The sequence below is a fragment of the Triticum dicoccoides genome, chromosome 4A (assembly GCF_002162155.2).
Source record: "Triticum dicoccoides isolate Atlit2015 ecotype Zavitan chromosome 4A, WEW_v2.0, whole genome shotgun sequence".
NCBI lineage: Eukaryota > Viridiplantae > Streptophyta > Magnoliopsida > Poales > Poaceae > Triticum > Triticum dicoccoides.
In genome coordinates this window covers 137385824-137406565 of record NC_041386.1, presented here as the reverse complement: position 1 = coordinate 137406565, position 20742 = coordinate 137385824, and the positions used below count along the sequence as shown (strand labels likewise).

The 20742-nt window shown below is 43.5% G+C and overlaps 1 protein-coding gene across 1 annotated transcript; it reads right to left on the bottom strand.

Annotated features, from left to right (window-relative positions):
* Nucleotides 1-1277: 1277 nt before the first annotated feature.
* On the bottom strand, nucleotides 1278-5702 carry LOC119285417 (NADH dehydrogenase [ubiquinone] 1 alpha subcomplex subunit 8-B-like). The gene is made up of 2 exons (XM_037564686.1): nucleotides 5367-5702; nucleotides 1278-1714 (listed from the first exon to the last, which is right to left on the bottom strand). Exons 1-2 carry the CDS (start codon nucleotides 5561-5563, stop codon nucleotides 1579-1581), a joined length of 333 nt encoding a protein of 110 aa, XP_037420583.1. The 5' UTR covers nucleotides 5564-5702; the 3' UTR covers nucleotides 1278-1578.
* Between the last annotated feature and the right edge of the window lie 15040 nt (nucleotides 5703-20742).

Genomic DNA, 20742 nt, shown 5'->3' with positions numbered 1-20742 from the left:
ACTGCAAGATTTGTGCATCCCAAGCTGGCGTGGCAAGTTGCTCCATGCTCTCCTCCCATTCGAGGGTGGTTTGCCCGGAAGGAGCGGAGGCGGCTTTTCTTTGGCACGGTGCGGGGGCTCTGCTCTGCTGTGGCGCGCACGTATGCCATGAGCCGGGGAGGCCACCACAGCCCCGACACGGCTTGCAGGGGCTGCGCTGTGACTGACCGCTCACGCGGGCGCCGGAATTGCAGGTGGCTGGCTCCCTCCCTGCACGGGCGACTCCCCTGACCCTCCCCGGATCGGCGCTGCAGCGGCAGCATCCGATGAGGCGGGCGGCTGCTTGTCCATCGCAAAAGTAATCACGTACTAGTAAAATCAAATAACCATGGGTGCCATCCATCTGCAAAACGGTAAATGCAGCAGTAAGTGCGCGCTGAACCTTTGTACAGCGACTCCATTGAACCGAGGCATGGGCACAACAGAGACAGCAGGAGTAGTAGTGGCAGCAAAGGTACAGCGCTGCATCTGCATCTGCATTACTGCATCCATCCATCCACTCAAGGCTGAGGCCATAACCATGACTCCATGAGGCGTGCAACGCGTGCACGACGCAGTGGAGTGCCTCGGTCGGTTCGTGCCATGCCATGAATCTTCACTCTCTGCGGCCCGCGGATCGTCGGCACTGTCGCTCACGCGCCTCTCGCTGAGCGAGCCGCATTCACGCCTTCCCTGCGTGTCCTTGCCACGCCTCCTCCCGTGCGTTGGCCTGGCGTCATCAGCCAGCGCCCCATGAATGAATGAATGAACGAAATGAATGGCATGGTAGGATGGTACAGGCCGTAGATCTGAAACAATTCCGTAGCTGAGCTGCTACAGCCTAGAGATAGATAGGCACGCAGGAGCAGAGAGCGCACGGAGCTATTGATAGTGACGGAACGGACGCCATGAGGGCCTCTTTGGAAACAAAAGCAGACGCAGTAATAAGCTCTGGCCCATGCCATCCGTCGTCGGCGCGCTTCACATGAAATTTTCCTTTCAGGACCATGCTCCTGGTAGCACAAATTTTGTCTTCCACAACAACTGTACATTTTTTTTCGAGAGTACTCAACAACTGTACATGAACCATGCAATCCAAACGAAGGGTTAGGATCCTCCGCAGTAGCCCACCATACACTACTGCAGAGAATCTCAACCCCAAACGAAACATGAAATGGCCGCTTATATTCCTACCAGTTGCTTTTCGTTTCTACTCTACATGGATTTGATAGGGCCATCAATTCCTGTATTCCAAGAGGTAAAAGGACATCACGTTACGCTGTTAACCAAAGCCAAAGGAAGAATCATCATCATCAACAACAACTTGGGACTACAGCTGAGTCAAGTTTGGCATCCAACTCGAAGGTTAAAACAGAGATGTAATTGCTGAAGAAAGACGAGCGAATGGGATGAGCAGCTCAATGACGCGCTATTCACCCATACAAACAAAACTCTCTGGGTACAATAAACATGGGAGATCGTCAACTTGGAGGGTTTGCCGGCTTTTCTCCTTATTTCTCAAGAGATCACTGGGGGTAAAACTCGCTCTCAGAGGACGGGCTACTCGGAAATAGGGCACGCACCCTCGAAAGCTTCCTGCTCCTTGCGGCAGAAGTCAAATTCATTCGTGTAGTAATACATGCACCCAGCATACGCATCCATCTCCTTGGGGCACTTTTGGTGAAGTTCTTTCAACCTGCAATCAGAAATGTGATCACAAAGTGATTACTTACCAGAATGAGAAAGTAGAGCAGGTAGATGAAGAAGACACAAAAGTGATTGGCTTCACGGAAGCGACATCACAGCTAAGCAGTCTAAAAAATATGTACAAGAAACATGATGAAAAGGTCTGAAATCTGTAGTCCATAAAGGGAAGGAAGAATATCCAATTTTCAGATTTAACACACGGAATAAGAACTTTTAATGACAATAATAGATCCTGCTAGGTTGCTACTCAAATTGGATGCCCCTATCAACCTTTTTGACATGACCAAACACAATCAGGAAAACAAATACAGGCATAAAATCATCATGTATGCATTTTTGTTCTCCATACGTAACACCCATGCAACATCACCCAAGAGGCAAAACAACTTGAACATGGAGCACTACCTCACCAACTTAAAAACCAATCCATCACTATGCCAGTGATTTTTTAAGTCCCGAACAAGCAAGTTTTCCACACAAAATGAGTAAAATAAAATGCAAGTTCTTTTTCTAGAACACACGTCAAAATCCATGCTATTTTGCATTGAAAGCATCAAAATGACGTGAAGGACAAACCCGAAAACGCTACAAGCAACGAAAAAGCTATCTACAAAAAACTAGCAGGCTTACGAGACAAACCAAAAGGAAGGAACCAGAAAGCTAAGAAAACTAGCAAGCAAAACATAACCAAGAACACAGACCTAAACAGAACAGAGCAGGATCTATTAGATGGTGTCTGGAGATCTAGCATGCACAATAATGTGCAAGTCTGAAATCACTGATGAAGGTTCAGTTCAAGCAATGGCCCAAACCAAAAAAAGTAAATTTTGCCTCCATTTATTCTCACCTAATCATTTCAATACTAGATAAACAAAAACAAATAGAAGTAACAGAAGTCAGAAAAGGCAAGCATTATTCAATCCCACATTATGCTTGTCTACTCACGAGTCGCATATGCATTACATTTGATTATTGAATAGATGTTATTGAAATCTTCATAACCACCCAACGCCCCAAGTCACACTCATATAAATGACTTAGCCAGGGAATTTTGCACTTCAACACTAGAAGGAATAGAAACAACAGCACTAAGGCGGAAAGATAGAACCATATTTGTTTATATCACATATGCACTACCGAGATCAAACTGATCATAGGGTATTCTACAAGCAAATAAGGAAGGGATATTATCATTGATACTTCATACAATATTTCACCAAAAAAACAGGGGTACTGTGAGTTACAGGATTGTATTGGGAGGCAAGGTCTGTTGTTGCCAGGCAATGCAGCAGCACATTGCACAGGAAGACAAAGACAAGAAGAAGTAAGCAGTCACACACTCATACAGGTACTTCCCACAAGCCTGATTTGTCCCAACATGTGCAGGTTCTACAAGAGAGCAGGTCTGTAGACTCTGTTCTCCCAACATTCAGTGCATGCCGGAGTAGGGACAGATTAGTGGAGGCAGCACCAAGTATAAAGAATGAGAGGCAAAAGGTGAGACAGCGACTTTTCAAATTTAAGCTGTCTGCATTCACCTCTCATTTTGCCTTTCTCTTATCTGTTCATGTATTGCCTCTACATGCGCTGGCGTGCACCGACCCTGAGGACAGCAACCTCTCTGGAAGTGCTTTTTTCTAGACCCTGTAGAGTGGGGTGAATCAGGTTTCTAAAAAGCTCTCAGTAGAGTTCTCGCTAATTCCCATCTTCGTGCTCCACTACAACATCCCTACTGCATACGCTTTGTTTTTTTTTTTTTGGTGACAACACCAGACCCTACTGCAACCCAAATTACAACACTCCTGTTAATTTGGGTCTAATACTTTCTTAGGCATCAATTATGATGTCTCTTGCTAGTAGTATTCTTGTGATTATGTCTGATCTTCTAGCACATGTCCATGAGATGACATATGTGATGTGATCATACTATTGTTTAATGTTACTCTTATGCCCAGTGCCTATGCTGTGCAAACCTCAATCACAGACTCACAGTTTTACAGAATAAAAAATGTGGCATGCGCCCTCCATGTACTCTCCACAAAAGGGCATTCAAGCCAATTGAGCGGTTCATAGATTCGCTACCACATGCTGGTATAGATGTGGCGGCTTAACATCTCTTGGCCTTCACTGAATTATCTTAACTGAAAACAGCAAACAGTATAACACTGACTGCTTAGTTCAACAAAACCCAAGAGCAATATGGCTTGCTTACGCAATCCTTATAAAGTAGAGTAGTTCTTAACGAACCACTGTCAGTGGATACCTATTTAGTGCCTGTATACAGAATTGCACTGGATGTTGTTCGCCCCTTGTGTTCCCAGAATAGACTACCACTCCCTCCGTTCACAAATATAAGATGTTTGAACTCTTTTTCTGAATCTGATGTATATATAGACATGTTTTAGTGTGTTTGTTCACTCGTTTCAGTCCATTTGTAGTCCATATTGAAATATCCAAAACATCTTATATTTGTGAACAGAGTATTTAATAGAAATGGACGGTGAGATGGTCTAGGTCTCAAAATGATACCAAGCGCAGCAGGTCTCACCTGGCAAAGGAAACAGGAGTCATCACCTGTATTTTGGCTAGAACTAGATAATACTTTTATCAATTTGTTCCTCTTAGTCACCTTAGGAACTCTACTAGTTTGTCCGCTGAGGACTATTTGATTATAACTTTTTTGTCACTCATCTGAAAATGGGATACAGAAGACAGCTGATTGCAATTGCAAACTTGCTCTGGCAAATGAATAGATCAGAATCAATTATTATCTGTTAGACTGTCTCACAGGGGAAAAAATTCAGATAAACATTCGAAGTAGAACATAAACAACCAAAATTATAAAGCTTCCATCTAAGTGTACGATTCAGATCTAAGAATGGATTTAGTCACACATGATCTGATCAGAAAGGTAGCACTGCATGGTGTAAGCCCTACATCATCAGAAATTATATAGCAATTGCAAACAGCTTATCCGTAATAATTATGCAGTTTATCAGCCAAATGACAAACTCAATTCCCATCTTCACCAGAGAATGTGGAACTCACTACTAAATTACTCATTACCCATGGTTGGGGCTGAGATTGGGTAGCAACAAACCCAACAGTCACCACATATCCCAACCTTTGCATACGATAGCGCGGCAGTGAACCCTGAACTCGGTACAAAGTAGTACAAATCGATGAACAAAAGCACATATGTATTACCCCATAACTGTCACCAACTAGCTAATCCCTGTACCACCACTACTCTTTAATCCCCTGCGTGACCGGATACGGTTAAATACAAACAAAATGATCATCGCCAACGATTTACAATTGGCTGCTTGGCTCTCGGCTAGGCATAGGCTAAATACAGAGGCACAAAATCTGCTTACAAGCTCGTCGTCTAACACTAAATGGTAAAACAAGTTCAGTATAGCACGCACTAGACATCACAAGTTCACAAAAGAGCAGCATTACGGCGCACACACACACTAACAAAATTTGGACGCACGTCAGCGACAGAGGATACGCCTACCAGAATAAATTAATCAGTCGCTGGCAGCACGATCGAAGCAACATTTCAGGAATCCGAAATGAAATCAGGCACGAGGGGATGCGATAGGGCGATGGCGAGGAGGGTATGGCGAGCGACTCACAGGTTGAAGACGCAGCGCGTGACCTGGCGGCCCTTCTCGAGGCACTTCTCGGGGTTGGGGTCCTTCTTCTTGCAGTTGAGGAAGGCCACGTTCTCCGGCCGGCACCGCACCGCGATGTGCTTGGACGCCGCCATCAGCACCGACGACGTTGGGATCGGCTCGCCCGAGGCGTCCACCGGCGTGCTGCTCGCTGACATGGCTGCGGGCGTAGGGCCTCGACGGCTTCTGGCAGATTCTCGGGTTGGAGATCTGGGGGCGAGAGGGGCCAAGGGGAGGAGAGGACCGGAGCAGATGGAGAGAGGCGAGGTTGGGGGCCGGAGGCGGAGGTGCCTTCCTCAGTCAGTGCCGTTCCTGGGCTTTGGAGTAGCTACGGGCCTTTTTGTTGGGTATAATCGTGACATTGGGCTAGGCTGCTTGGGCTTATCTCTATCTGTAGCCTGGTAAGAAAAGGGCCCGCCCTTAGCTCTCATTTCTTTCCCTTAAAGTCTAAAGAAATGTAAGAATTGGCCCCCTCTCCCCGTCTTCAAGAAAAAGAAAAGGAGAAATAATACCCCTTTTAATTTCCTTTCGAGAGACCACACGTTTATGTCATTTTTGGAGGGAAAAACTTCCGATCTACTCCATGTGTTTCTAAATATAAAGTGTACTAGTTTTTTTAGAAGTCAAACTTGCTTAACTTTGACTAAATTTGTAGAAAAATATATCAATGTAAATTATATCAAATCGGTATCATTAGATTCGTGTATTTTCATAGTGTGTTTATTTAATGATGCAGATGTTAATACTTTTTTCTATAAACATGGTCAAAGTTAAAGAAGTTTGACTTTTCAAAAAACTTATACACTTTTATCAAATGTCATGGCACTACAAAGAACACAAGGAGTAACGCAAACTACATCCATCCATAGACGATCTAACAATGACTATAAACACTAAAACGAGCCGAAGCAAGCTGCCTTCATCGCCCCTTCTTCGTCGAAGCCATACAAAACCTGGGAAGAAAGCCAAAGAATATTTATAAGTCTTAGCAATTGAGTTGTCAATTCAATCATACCTGAGAAGATAACTTGCTTGCGGCAATTTATTAGTGGCAAAGTAACATGACAACAGTGGTAGAAATAGTAAAAAGTTTGCAGAATAGTATCAGAATAAAGCGGTAGTAGTTGTTAGGGAAACAATAGTAATAAAGGCGTAGGCATGGAGTAAGTGATGGGGTTGCTCGGATGCGATTCAATATGCAACGGTTATAACCTAGATCGATAACAAGCTAGCTTCAATTTAAAGTCATTATACGCCTTCGATAAATGTTGGCATGCATCCCATAAATAGTCATACACGCCTTTGATAAGAATTTGCATAATATCTTTTATCCTACCCTCTCGTGGCAGTGGAGTCCTAATAAAAACTAATGGTAATTAAGACACTCCTTTTACTAAAGAGCCGGAACAAAGTATTAACACGTAGTGAATACATGTAATCCTCAAGTTAAAGTCATTATGTTGATATCCCAATTATTGCCAGCTTGGGGTCTTAGAACGATAATATATGCACACAACTTACAAATATGATCAATAACACAAATATATTCATGAAAATATAGAGGGTTCAGATCTGCAATCACAATACTTGGACCCTAGTGACAAACATTAAACATAGCAAAACCATAACAACATCAATCTATCCCCTACATTTCTAAATATAAGACTTTTTAGAGATTTCAATGCGGATATAAACATGTTTTTGAGGCTATATTCACTCATTTTGTTTCATATGTAGTCCATATTGGAATCTCTATGTAGCGACCCGACCTCAAATGGTCAAGTCTATGTGCTTCTGTGTCATCCCTGGATCGGTAATGCTGACACACACAGTACTCAAGGATTTATAACAGAGTAGCAATCACACACTTATTACATCGAATGTCTCAAAAGAGAACTTATTACAATAAATATGGCTTAAGGCCATCTAATACGATAACAGCGGAAGGCTTGGAAGATAAAGTGAGTCCATCAACTCCAACAACATAGCTGAGCTGCACGGCAACGACCTAACGAACCTTACTCCTCGTCTGAAAAGTTTGCAACATAATACGTTGCAGCCGGAAAACGGGCCAGCACATGGAATATGCTGGCAATATAACACAGTAGAGCAAGAACAGAATAATGCTATCACTACATGCATATTTGGCTGGTGGAAAGCTCTATGGTTATGGTTTTTGCGAAAAGCCAATTTTTTCCTACAACAAAGGAATATATTTTAATTTAACTATCATGGTAGTTGAAACATCATTGAGAAGGTTCCTCCAACTCAATCCCAATTAAAGTAATTATCAACCCAACAATATTAATTTAAGAGTGATGAGATACTTAAGATACTCCAAGTACTAGATACTCAAGATTGTTCATAACCGGGGACACGGCTAACCATGATTAGTTTGTACACTCTGCAGAGGTTTGCGCACTTTTCCCCACAAGACTCGATCTCCTCCGTTGGATTTCTCGCACTACATGGTGTTTGAGAAATGGATGACCGAGACACAGTCTTTTAGAAACATTAACTCTCTACTCCGGGCAGACCATACCAAACCTACAACCCACTACCTGATAATCCACCTCTTCGAGAGCTTCACGTAACTTACTCAACTATGCTAGAGCCCATAGTAGCTTGTGGCTGCACACGGAAGTTTCTAGCATGAATCATCTCAGTTCCCTTTGAGCCTGAGTGGCGGTCCATAGGAGAATCACACGGAACCCCGGGATTTCCAAAAATACAGGCAAGACTGGATTCTCCAGGTGCCTCAATCCACCCAGATGTGTGTTTAAGTTGTCACCTTAAGTTGAACCATTAATTTAAAAGTCTCACATCTGTCATGGATTTCACTCACCCAAACCACGTCTACGAGCATAGCATAGCAATATAAGCAACACGTAGAAGTAACTGCCAAGGATTTGAATATAACAGGGCAATAGGTTCTACCTCATCAACTACTTCCCAACCCATATGTTAATGACATCCTAATCATGCAATGTTTGAGGATTGAACTAATGCATAAAAACTGGGTATGGAAAGGGTATGATCAATGTGTTACTTGCCTTGCTGATGATCCGCGAAACCTAGGGATTCGTAGTAGCATTTATTTCCCTTAAGTCTAAAGAAATGTAAGAATTGGCCCCCTCTCCCCGCCTTCAAGAAAAAGAAAAGGAGAAATAATACCCCTTTTAATTTCCTTTCGAGAGAACACACGTTATGTCATTTCTGGAGGGAAAAACTTCCGATCTACTCCATGTGTTTCTAAATATAAAGTGTACTAGTTTTTTTAGAAGTCAAACTTGCTTAACTTTGACTAAATTTGTACAAAAATATATCAATGTAAATTATATCAAATCGGTATCATTAGATTCGTGTATTTTCATAGTGTGTTTATTTAATGATGCAGATGTTAATACTTTTTTATATAAACATGGTCAAAGTTAAAGAAGTTTGACTCTTCAATAAACTTATACATTTTTATCAAATGACATGGCACTACAAAGAACACCGGGAGTAACATAAATTACATTCGTCCATAGATGATCTAGCAATGACTATAAGCACTGGAACGAGCCGAAGCAAGCTGCCTTCATCGCCCCTTCTTCATCGAAGCCATACAAAACCTGGGAAAAGAGCCAAAGAATATTTATAAGTCTTAGCAATTGAGTTGTCAATTCAATCACACCTGTGAAGATAACTTGCTTGCGGCAATTTATTAGTGGCAAAGTAACATGATAGTAGTGGTAAATAGTAAGAAGTTTGCAGAATAGTATCAGAATAAAGCGGTAGTAGTTGTAAGGGAAACAATAATAGTAAAGGCATAGGCATGGAGTAAGTGATGGGGTTGCTCGGATGTGATTCAATATGCAACGGTTATAACCTAGAGCGATAACAAGCTAGCTCCAATTCATCAACATATGTTGGCATGCATCCCATAAATAGTCATACACGCCTTCAATAAGAACTTGCATAACATGTTTTATCATACTATCTCGTGACAGTGGAGTCCTAATAAAAACTAAGGGTAATTAAGACACTCCTTTTAATAAAGAACCGGAACAAAGCATTAACACGTAGTGAATACATGTAATCCTTAAGTTAAAGTCATTATGTTGATATCCCAATTATTGTCAGCTTGGGGTCTCAGAACAATAATGTAACACCCACGATGCGACTATATCTCCCACGTGTCGAGGCACGACTTAGAGGCATAACCACATGGTGGTTTAGTCGCAAGTGGGGTAATCTTCGCACAATCCCATGTACTGAATAAGAATGGGATAAAGAGTTGGCTTACAATCGCCACTTCACACAAATAACAAGTTAAACATACATCATCCAGAATACAATCAAGGTCCGGCTACGGAACCAAAACGGAAGACAACCCCAAATGCTAGATCCCCGATCGTCCCAACTGGGCTCCACTACTGATCAACCGGAAAAGACACATAACAACGACCAAGATCTTCATCGAGCTCCCACTTGAACTCGGTTGCGTCACCTGCACTGGTATCATCAGCACCTGCAACTGTTAGGAAGTATCTGTGAGCCACGAGGACTCAGCAATCTCACACCCGCGAGATCAAGACTATTTAAGCTTATGGGTAGGAGAAGGTAGTGAGGTGGAGCTGCAGCAAGCACTAGCATGTATGGTGGCTAACACACGCAAATAAGAGCGAGAAGAGAAGCAACGCAACGGTCGAGAAGCTAGAAGTGATCAAGAAGTGATCCTGAAACTACTTACGTTCAAGCATAACACAAGACCGTGTTCACTTCCCGGACTCCGCCGAAAAGAGACCATCACGGCTACACACACGGTTGATTCATTTTAATTAAGTTAAGTGTCAAGTTCTCTATAACTAGATATTAACAAATTCCCATCTGCCACATAACCGCGGGCACGACTCTCGAAAGTTTATACCCTACAGGGGTGTCCCAACTTAGCCCATCACAAGCTCTTACGGTCAACGAAGGATATTCCTTCTCCCGGGAAGACCTGATCAGTCTCGGAATCTGTTGGGGAACGTAGTAATTTCAAAAAAAAAATCCTACGCACACACATGATCATGGTGATGCATAGCAACAAGAGGGGAGAGTGTGTCCACGTACCCTCGTAGACCGAAAGCGGAAGCGTTAGTACAACGCGGTTGATGTAGTCGTACGTCTTCACGATCTGAACGATCCAAGTACCGAACGTACGGCACCTCCGAGTTCAGCACACGTTCAGCTCGATGACGTCCCACGAACTCCGATCCAGCAGAGCTTCGAGGGAGAGTTCTGTCAGCACGACAGCATGATGACGGTGATGATGATGCTACCGACGTAGGGCTTCGCCTAAGCACCGCTACGATATGATCGCGGTGGATTATGGTGGAGGGGGGCACCGCACACGGCTGGGAGAGATCAACAGATCAACTTGTGTGTCTAGAGGTGCCCCCCTGCCCCCATATATAAAGGAGGGAGGGAGAGGCCGGCCCTAGAGGGGGCGCGCCAAGTGTGGGGAGTCCTACTAGGACTCCCAAGTCCTAGTAGGATTCCCCTTTCCTTTCTGGAGTAGGAGAGAAGGAAAGAGGGGGAGAGGAAAAAGGAAAAGCACCCCTTGTCCAATTCGGACCAGAGGGGGCGCGCGCGCCTCCTTCCTTTTGGCCTCTCTCCTCGATTCTCATATGGCCCAATAAGGCCCAAATACTTCTCTCGGTGAATTCCCGTAACTCACCGGTACTCCGAAAATACCCGAATCACTTGAAACCTTTTCGATGTCCGAATATAGTCGTCCAATATATCGATTTTACGTCTCAACCATTTCGAGACTCCTCGTCATGTCCCCGATCTCATCCGAGACTCCAAACTACCTTCAGTACATCAAATCACATAAACTCATAATACAATCGTCACCGAAACTTTAAGCGTGCGGACCCTACGGGTTCGAGAACTATGTAGACATGACCGAGACACGTCTCCGACCAATAACCAATAGCGGAACCTTTATGCTCATATTGGCTCCCACATATTCTACGAAGATCTTTATCGGTCAAACTGCATAACAACATACGTTGTTCCCTTTGTCATCGGTATGTTACTTGCCCGAGATTCGATCGTCGGTATCTCAATACCTAGTTCAATCTCGTTACTGGAAAGTCTCTTTACTCGTTCCGTAATACATCATCCCATAACTAACTCATTAGTTACAATGCTTGCAAGGCTTATAGTGATGTGCATTACCGAGTGGGCCCTGAGATACCTCTCCGACAATCGGAGTGACAAATCCTAATCTCGAAATACACAAACCCAACAAGTACCTTTGGAGACACCTGTAGAGCACCTTTATAATCACCCAGTTACATTGTAACATTTGGTAGCACACAAAGTGTTCCTCCGGTAAATGGGAGTTGCATAATCTCATAATCATAGGAACATGTATAAGTCATGAAGAAAGCAATAGCAACATACTAAACGATCAAGTGCTAATCTATCGGAATGGGTCAAGTCAATCACATCATTCTCCTAATGATGTGATCCCGTTAATCAAATGACAACTCATGTCCATGGCCAGGAAACTCATCCATCTTCGATTAACGAGCTAGTCAAGTAGAGGCATACTAGTGACACTCTGTTTGTCTATGTATTCACACATGTATTATGTTTCCGGTTAATACAATTCTAGCATGAATAATAAACATTTATCATGAAATAAGGAAATAAATTATAACTTTATTATTGCCTCTAGGGCATATTTCCTTCAGAATCCCGGTTACAAGACATTTCGACAATGGTAAAACAAGACCAGCAAAGCCACTCGATGTGCCGACAAATCCCGATAGGAGTCACACGTATCTCGTTCTCAGGGCACACTGGATGGGCAAGACGTCGGGTTGGCATAGACCCTGGTTGCCCAGGGGGCGCCGGACATCGCCCAGTTTGGACCAACACTCAGAGGAGCACTGGCCCGGGGGTTTAAAATAAAGATGACCCTTGAGTCTGCAAAACCCAAGGGAAAAAGGCTTAGGTGGCAAATGTTAAAACCAAGGTTGGGCCTTGTTGGAGGAGTTTTATTCAAAGCAAACTATCAAGGGGCTCCCATAACACCCAACCGCATAAGAAACGCAAAATCAAGGAACATAACACCGGTATGACAGAAACTAGGGCGACAAGAGTGGAACAAAACACCAGGCATAAGGCCGAGCCTTCCACCCTTTACCAAGTATATAGATGCATTAATTAAATAAGAGATATTGTGATATCCCAACATATCCATGTTCCAACATGGAACAAACTTCAGCTTCGCCTGCAACTAGCAACGCTATAAGAGCGACTGAGAAAAAGCGGTAACATAGCCAAACAATGGTTTTCTAGGAAGGTGGGTTAGAGGCTTGACATGGCAATATAGGAGGCATGATATAACAAGTGGTAGGTAGCGCGACATAACGATAGAGCGAGCAACTGGCAAGCAAAGATAGAAGTGATTTCGAGGGTATGGTCATCTTGCCTGAGATCCCGCAAGGAAGAAGAACGAGTCCATGAAGAAGACAAACAGACGTAGTCGTACGAATCCTCATAACTCCGGACCGAAACCGAAGCTAACGAGAGAAGAAACCCGGAAAGAAGCAAGCAACATAGTAAACAACCATCACATAAACATGGCATGTGATAACCCACAAGTATAGGGGATCGCAACAGTTTTCGAGGGTAGAGTTTTCAACCCAAATTTATTGATTCGACACAAGGGGAGCCAAAGAATATTCTCAAGTATTAGCAGCTGAGTTGTCAATTCAACCACACCTGGAAACTTAATATCTGCAGCAAAGTATTTAGTAGCAAAGTAATATGATAGTAGTGGTAACGCTAACAAAATGTAACAGTAGTGAAACTAATGTTTTTGGTATTTTGTAGTGATGATAGCAATAGCAACGGAAAAGTAAATAAACGGAGAACAATATATGGAAAGCTCGTAGGCAATGGATCGGTGATGGAGAATTATGCCAGATGTGGTTCATCATGTAACAGTCATAACCTGGGGTGACACAGAACTAGCTCCAGTTCAATGATATAATGTAGGCATGTATTCCGAATATAGTCATACGTGCTTATGGAAAAGAACTTGCATGACATCTTTTGTCCTACCCTCCCGTGGCAGCGGGGTCCTTATGGAAACTAATGGATATTAAGGTCTCCTTTTAATAGAGAACCGGAACAAAGCATTAACACATGGTGAATACATGAACTCCTCAAACTACGGTCATCACTGGTAAGTACCCCGATTATTGTCACTTCGGGGTTAACGGATCACAACACATAATAGGTGACTATAGACTTGCAAGATGGGATCAAGAACACTCATATATTGATGAAAACATAATAGGTTCAGATCATAAATCATGGCACTCGGGCCCTAGTGACAAGCATTAAGCATAGCAAAGTCATAGCAACATCAATCTCAGAACATAGTGGACACTAGGGATCAAACTCTAACAAAACTAACTCGATTACATGATAGATCCCATCCAACCCATCACCGTCCAGCAAGCCTACGATGGAATTACTCACGCACGGCGGTGAGCATCATGAAATTGATGATGGAGGATGGTTGATGATGACGATGGCGATGGATTCCCCTCTCCGGAGCCCCGAACGGACTCCAGATCAGGCCTCCCGAGAGGTTTTAGGGCTTGGCGGCGGCTCTGTATCGTAAAATGCGATGATTTCTTCTTCCTGATTTTTTTTCTCATTGAAACTCAATATATGGAGGCGGAGTTGGAGTCGGAGAGGCAACATGGGGCCCACGAGGTAGGGGGGCGCGCCCTAGGGGGGCAGGCGCACCCCCCACCCTCGTGGCAAGACGGTGGGCCCCCTGGCCTTCATATTTGGCAGGTATTTTTCTTATTTTCTGAAAAGTGTCTCCGTGAACTTTCAAGTCATTCCGAGAATGTTTGCTCCTGCACATAAATAACACCATGGTAGTTCTGTTGAAAACAGTGTCAGTCCGGGTTAGTTCCATTCAAATCATGCAAGTTATGTTGGAAATATGCCCTAGAGGCAATAATAAATTGATTATTATTATATTTCCTTGTTCATGATAATCGTTTATTATCCATGTTAGAATTGTATTGATAGGAAACTCAGATACATGTGTGGATACATAGACAACACCATGTCCCTAGTAAGCCTCTAGTTGACTAGCTCGTTGATCAATAGATGGTTACGGTTTCCTGACCATGGACATTGGATGTCATTGATAACGGGATCACATCATTAGGAGAATGATGTGATGGACAAAGACCCAATCCTAAGCCTAGCACAAGATCATGTAGTTCGTATGCTAAAGCTTTTCTAATGTCAAGTATCATTTCCTTAGACCATGAGATTGTGCAACTCCCGGATACCGTAGGAGTGCTTTGGGTGTGCCAAATGTCACAACATAACTGGGTGGCTATAAAGGTACACTACAGGTATCTCCGAAAGTGTCTGTTGGGTTGGCACGAATCGAGACTGGGATTTGTCACCCCGTGTAAACGGAGAGGTATCTCTGGGCCCACTCGGTAGGACATCATCATAATGTGCACAATGTGATCAAGGAGTTTATCACGGGATGATGTGTTACAGAACGAGTAAAGAGACTTGCCGGTAACGAGATTGAACAAGGTATCGGGATACCGACGATCGAATCTCGGGCAAGTATCGTACCGCTAGACAAAGGGAATTGTATACGGGATTGATTAAGTCCTTGACATCGTGGTTCATCCGATGAGATCATCGTGGAACATGTGGGAGCCAACATGGGTATCCAGATCCCGCTGTTGGTTATTGACCGGAGAGTCATCTCGGTCATGTCTGCATGTCTCCCGAACCCGTAGGGTCTACACACTTAAGGTTCGGTGACGCTAGGGTTATAGAGATATTAGTATGCGGTAACCCGAAAGTTGTTCGGAGTCCCGGATGAGATCCCGGACGTCACGAGGAGTTCCGGAATGGTCCGGAGGTAAAGAATTATATATAGGAAGTGCCATTTCAGCCATCGGGACAAGTTTCGGGGTCACCGGTATTGTACCGGGACCATCGGAAGGGTCCCGGGGGTCCACCGGGTGGGGCCACCTGCCCCGGAGGGCCACATGAGCTGTAGGGGGTGCGCCTTGGCCTATATGGGCCAAGGGCACCAGCCCCAGAGAAGAAGGAAAGGAAGAGTCCTAAAGGGGGAAGGCACCTCCAAGGTGCCTTGGGGAGGAGGGACTCCTCCCTGGCCGCACCCTTCCTTGGAGGAAGGGCCAAAGGCTGCCCCCCTCTCCCTTGGCCCTACATATAGTGGGGGAAGGGAGGGCAGCACACCCCTGAGCCCTGGCGCCTCCCTCTCCCTCCCATGACACATCTCCCTCCTCCCGCAGCGCTTGAAGAAGCCCTGTTGGAATCCCGCTGCTTCCACCACCACGCCGTCGTGCTGCTGGATCTTCATCAACCTCTCCTTTCCCCTTGCTGGATCAAGAAGGAGGAGACGTCGCTGCTCCGTACGTGTGTTGAACGCGGAGGTGCTGTCCGTTCGGCGCTAGGATCATCGGTGATTTGGATCACGACGAGTACGACTCCATCAACCCCGTTCTCTTGAACGCTTCCGCGCGCGATCTACAAGGGTATGTAGATCCACTCCTCCCTCATTGCTAGATGACTCCATAGATAGATCTTGGTGACACGTAGGAAAATTTTGAATTTATGCTACGTTCCCCAACAGTGGCATCAGAGCCAGGTTTATTGCGTAGTTTCTATGCACGAGTAGAACACAAAGTAGTTGTGGGCATTGATTTTGTTCAATATGCTTACCGTTACTAGTCCAATCTTGATTGGGTGGCATTATGGGATGAAGCGGCCCGGACCGACCTTACACGTACTCTTACGTGAGACTGGTTCCACCGACTGACATGCACTAGTTGCATAAGGTGGCTAGCGGGTGTCTGTCTCTCCCACTTTAGTCAGATCGGATTCGATGAAAAGGGTCCTTATGAAGGGTAAATAGCAATTGGCATATCACGTTGTGGTTTTTGCGTAGGTAAGAAATGTTCTTGCTAGAAACCCATAGCAGCCACGTAAAACATGCAAACAACAATTAGAGGACGTCTAACTTGTTTTTGCAGGGTATGCTATGTGATGTGATATGGCCAAAAGGATGTGATGAATGATATATGTGATGTATGAGATTGATCATGTTCTTGTAATAGGAATCACGACTTGCATGTCGATGAGTATGACAACCGGTAGGAGCCATAGGAGTTGTCTTAATTTATTTATGACCTGCGTGTCAACATAAACGTCATGTAATTACTTTACTTTATTGCTAATCGTTAGCTGTAGTAGTAGAAGTAATAGTTGGCGAGGCAACTTCATGGAGACACGATGATGGAGATCATGATGATGGAGATCATGGTGTCATGCCGGTGACGATGATGATCATGGAGCCCCGAAGATGGAGATCAAGAGGAGCAAAGTGATGATGGCCATATCATGTCACTATTTGATTGCATGTGATGTTTATCATGTTTATACATCTTATTTTCTTAGAACGACGGTAGTAAATAAGATGATCCCTCACTAAAATTTCAAGAAGGTGTTCCCCCTAACTGCACACCGTTGCGAAAGTTCGTCATTTCGAAGCACCACGTGATGATCGGGTGTGATAGATTCTTACGTTCGAATACAACGGGTGTTGACGAGCCTAGCATGTACAGACATGGCCTCGGAACACATGCGAAACACTTAGGTTAACTTGACGAGCCTAGCATGTACAGACATGGCCTCGGAACACAAGAGACCGAAAGGTCGAGCATGAGTCGTATGGTAGATACGATCAACATGAAGATGTTCACCGATGATGACTAGTCCGTCTCACGTGATGATCGGACACGGCCTAGTTGACTCGGATCATGTAATCACTTAGATGACTAGAGGGATGTCTATCTGAGTGGGAGTTCATAAGATGAACTTAATTATCCTGAACATAGTCAAAAGGTCTTCGCAAATTATGTCATAGCTCGCGCTTCAGTTCTACTGTTTAGATATGTTCCTAGAGAAAATTAATTGAAAGTTGATAGTAGTAATTTTGCGGACTAGGTCCGTAAACTGAGGTTTGTCCTCATTGCTTCATAGAAGGCTTATGTCCTTAATGCACCGCTCAGTGTGCTGAACCTCGAACGTTGTCTATGGATGTTGCGAACATCTGACATACACATTTTGATAACTACGTGATAGTTCAGTGCGTAATGCTAAATGGTTTAGAATTGAGGCACCAAAGACGTTTTTTTTGAAACATCGCAGAACATATGAGATGTTCCAAGGACTGAAATTGGGATTTCAGGCTCGTGCCCACGTCAAGAGGTATAAGACCTCCGACGATTTTCTTAGCCTACAAACTAAGGGAGAAAAGCTCAATTGTTGAACTTGTGCTCAGATTGTCTGAGTACAACAATCGCTTGAATCGAGTGGGAGTTGATCTTCCATATGAAATAGTGATGGTTCTCCGAAGTCATTACCACCAAGCTGCTTGAGCTTCGTGATGAACTATAATATATCAGGGACATATATGATGATCCTTGAGATATTCGCGATGTTTGACACCACAAAAGTAGAGATCAAGAAGGAGCATCAATTGTTCATGGTTGGTGAAACCACTAGTTTCAAGAAGGGCAAGGGCAAAAAGGGATGCTTCATGAAATGGCAAATCAGTTGCTGCTCTAGTGAAGAAACCCAAGGTTGAACCCAAACCCGAGACTAAGTGCTTCTGTAATAAAGGGAACAGCCACTGGAGCAGAATTACCCTAGATACCTGGTAGATGAGAAGGCTGGCAAGGTCGACAGAAGTATATTGGATGTATTATGTTAATGTGTACTTTACTAGTACTCCTAGTAGCACCAGGGTATTAGATACCGGTTCGGTTGCTAAGTGTTAGTAACTCAAAATAAAAGCTACGGAATAAACGGAGACTAGCTAAAGGTGAGATGACGATATGTGTTGGACGTATTTCCAAGGTTGATCAAATATCGTACGCTCCCTCTACCATTGAGATTGGTGTTTGCGTTGAGCATAGACATGATTGGATTATGTCTATCGCAATATGGTTATTCATTTAAAGAGAATAATGGTTACTCTGTTTATTTGAATAATACCTTCAAATGGTCTTACACCTGAAATGAATGGTTTATTGAATCTCGATCATAGTGATACACATGTTCATGCCAAAAGATAGTAATGATAGTACCACCTACTTATGGCACTGCCACGTAAGTCATATCGGTATAAAACGCATGAAGAAGGTCCATGTTGATGGATCTTTGGACTCACTCATTTTTGAAAAGTTTGAGACATGCGAACCATGTCTATTGGTGTATATGCATGAAGAAACTCCATGCAAATGGACCGTTTGGACTCACTTGATTTTGAATCACTTGAGACATGCAAATCATACCACATGGGCAAGATGACTGAAAGCCTCGTTTTCAGTAAAATGGAACTAGAAAGCAACTTGTTGGAAATAATACATTTTGATGTGTGCAATCCAATGAGTGCTAAGGCATGTAGTGGATATCATTATGTTCTTACTTCACAGATGATTTGAGTAGATGTTGACTATATTTACTTGATGAATCACGAGTCTGAATTATTGAAAGGTTCAAGTAATTTCAGGGTGAAGTTGAAAGATCGTCATGACAAGAGGATAAAATATCTATGATATGATCATAGAGATGAATATCTGAATTACGAGTTTGGCACAGAATTAAGACATTGTGGAAATTGTTTCACAACTAATACAGCCTGGAACACCATAGTGTGATGGTGTGTCCGAACGTCATAACTGCACCCTATTGGATATGATGCATACCATGATGTCTCTTATCGAATTACCACAATAGTTTATGGGTTAGGCATTAGAGACAACCACATTCACTTTAAAAGGGGCACCACGTAATTCCGATGAGATGACACCATATGAACTATGGTTTAGAGAAACCTAAGCTGTCATTTCTTAGAAGTTTGGGGCTGCGACGCTTATGTGAAAAAGTTTCAGGCTGATAAGCTCGAACCCAAAGCGGATAAATGCATCTTCATAGGACACCCAAAACAGTTGGGTATACCTCCCGTCTCAGATCCGAAAGCAATAAGGGATTGTTTCTAGAATCGGGTCCTTTCTCGAGGAAAAGTTTCTCTCGAAAGAATTGAGTGGGAGGATGGTGGAGACTTGATGAGGTTATTGAACCGTCTCTTCAACTAGTGTGTGGCAGGGCACAGGAGTTGTTCTTGTGGCACCTACACCAATTGAAGTGGAAGCTTATGATAGTGATCATGAAACTTCAGATCAAGTCACTACCAAACCTCGTGGGATGACAAGGATGCGTACTACTTCAGAGTGGTACGTAATCCTGTCTTGGAAGTCATGTTGCTAGACAACAATGAACCTACGAGCTATGGAGAAGTGATGGTGGGCCCGGATTCCGATAAATGGCTCGAGGCCATAAAATCCGAGAGAGGATCCATATATGAAAACAAAGTGTAGACTTTGGGAGAACTACTTGATGGTCGTAATGCTATTGAGTACAGATGGATTTTAAAAGGAAGACGGACAATGATGATAGGTATCACCATTAAGAAAGCTCGACTTGTCGTTAAGATGTTTTCCGACAAGTTCAAGGAGTTGACTGCGATGAGACTTTCTCACTCGTAGCGATGCTAAGAGTCTGTTGGAATTATATTAGCAATTACTGCATTATTTGTGAAATCTTGCAGATAGGATGCCAAAAACCATTGTTTCCTCGACGATTTTTTGAGGAAAGGTTGTATGTGATACAACCGGAAGGTTTTGTTAATCCTGGAAGATGCTAATAAGTATGCAAAGCTCCAGCAATCCTTCTAAGGACTGGAGTAAGCATCTCGGAGTTGGAATGTATGCTTTGATAAGATGATCAAAGTTTTGGGTGTATACAAAGTTTATGAGAAACTTGTATTTCCAAAGAAGTGAGTGGGAGCACTATAGAATTTCTGAAGAGTATATGTTGTTGACATATTGTGGATCAGAAATGACGTAGAATTTCTGGAAAGCATATAGGGTCATTTGAAAGGTGTTTTTCAATGGAAAACCTGGATTAAGCTACTTGAACATTGAGCATCAAGATCTATAAGGATAGATCAAAACGCTTAATGGTACTTTCAAATGAGCACATACCTTGACATGATCTTGAAGGTGTTCAAGATGGATCAGTCAAAGAAGGAGTTCTTGCCTGAGTTGTAAGGTATGAAGTTAAGACTTAAAGCTCGACCACGGCAGAATAGAGAGAAAGGACGAAGGTCGTCCCCTATGCTTAAGACATAGGCTCT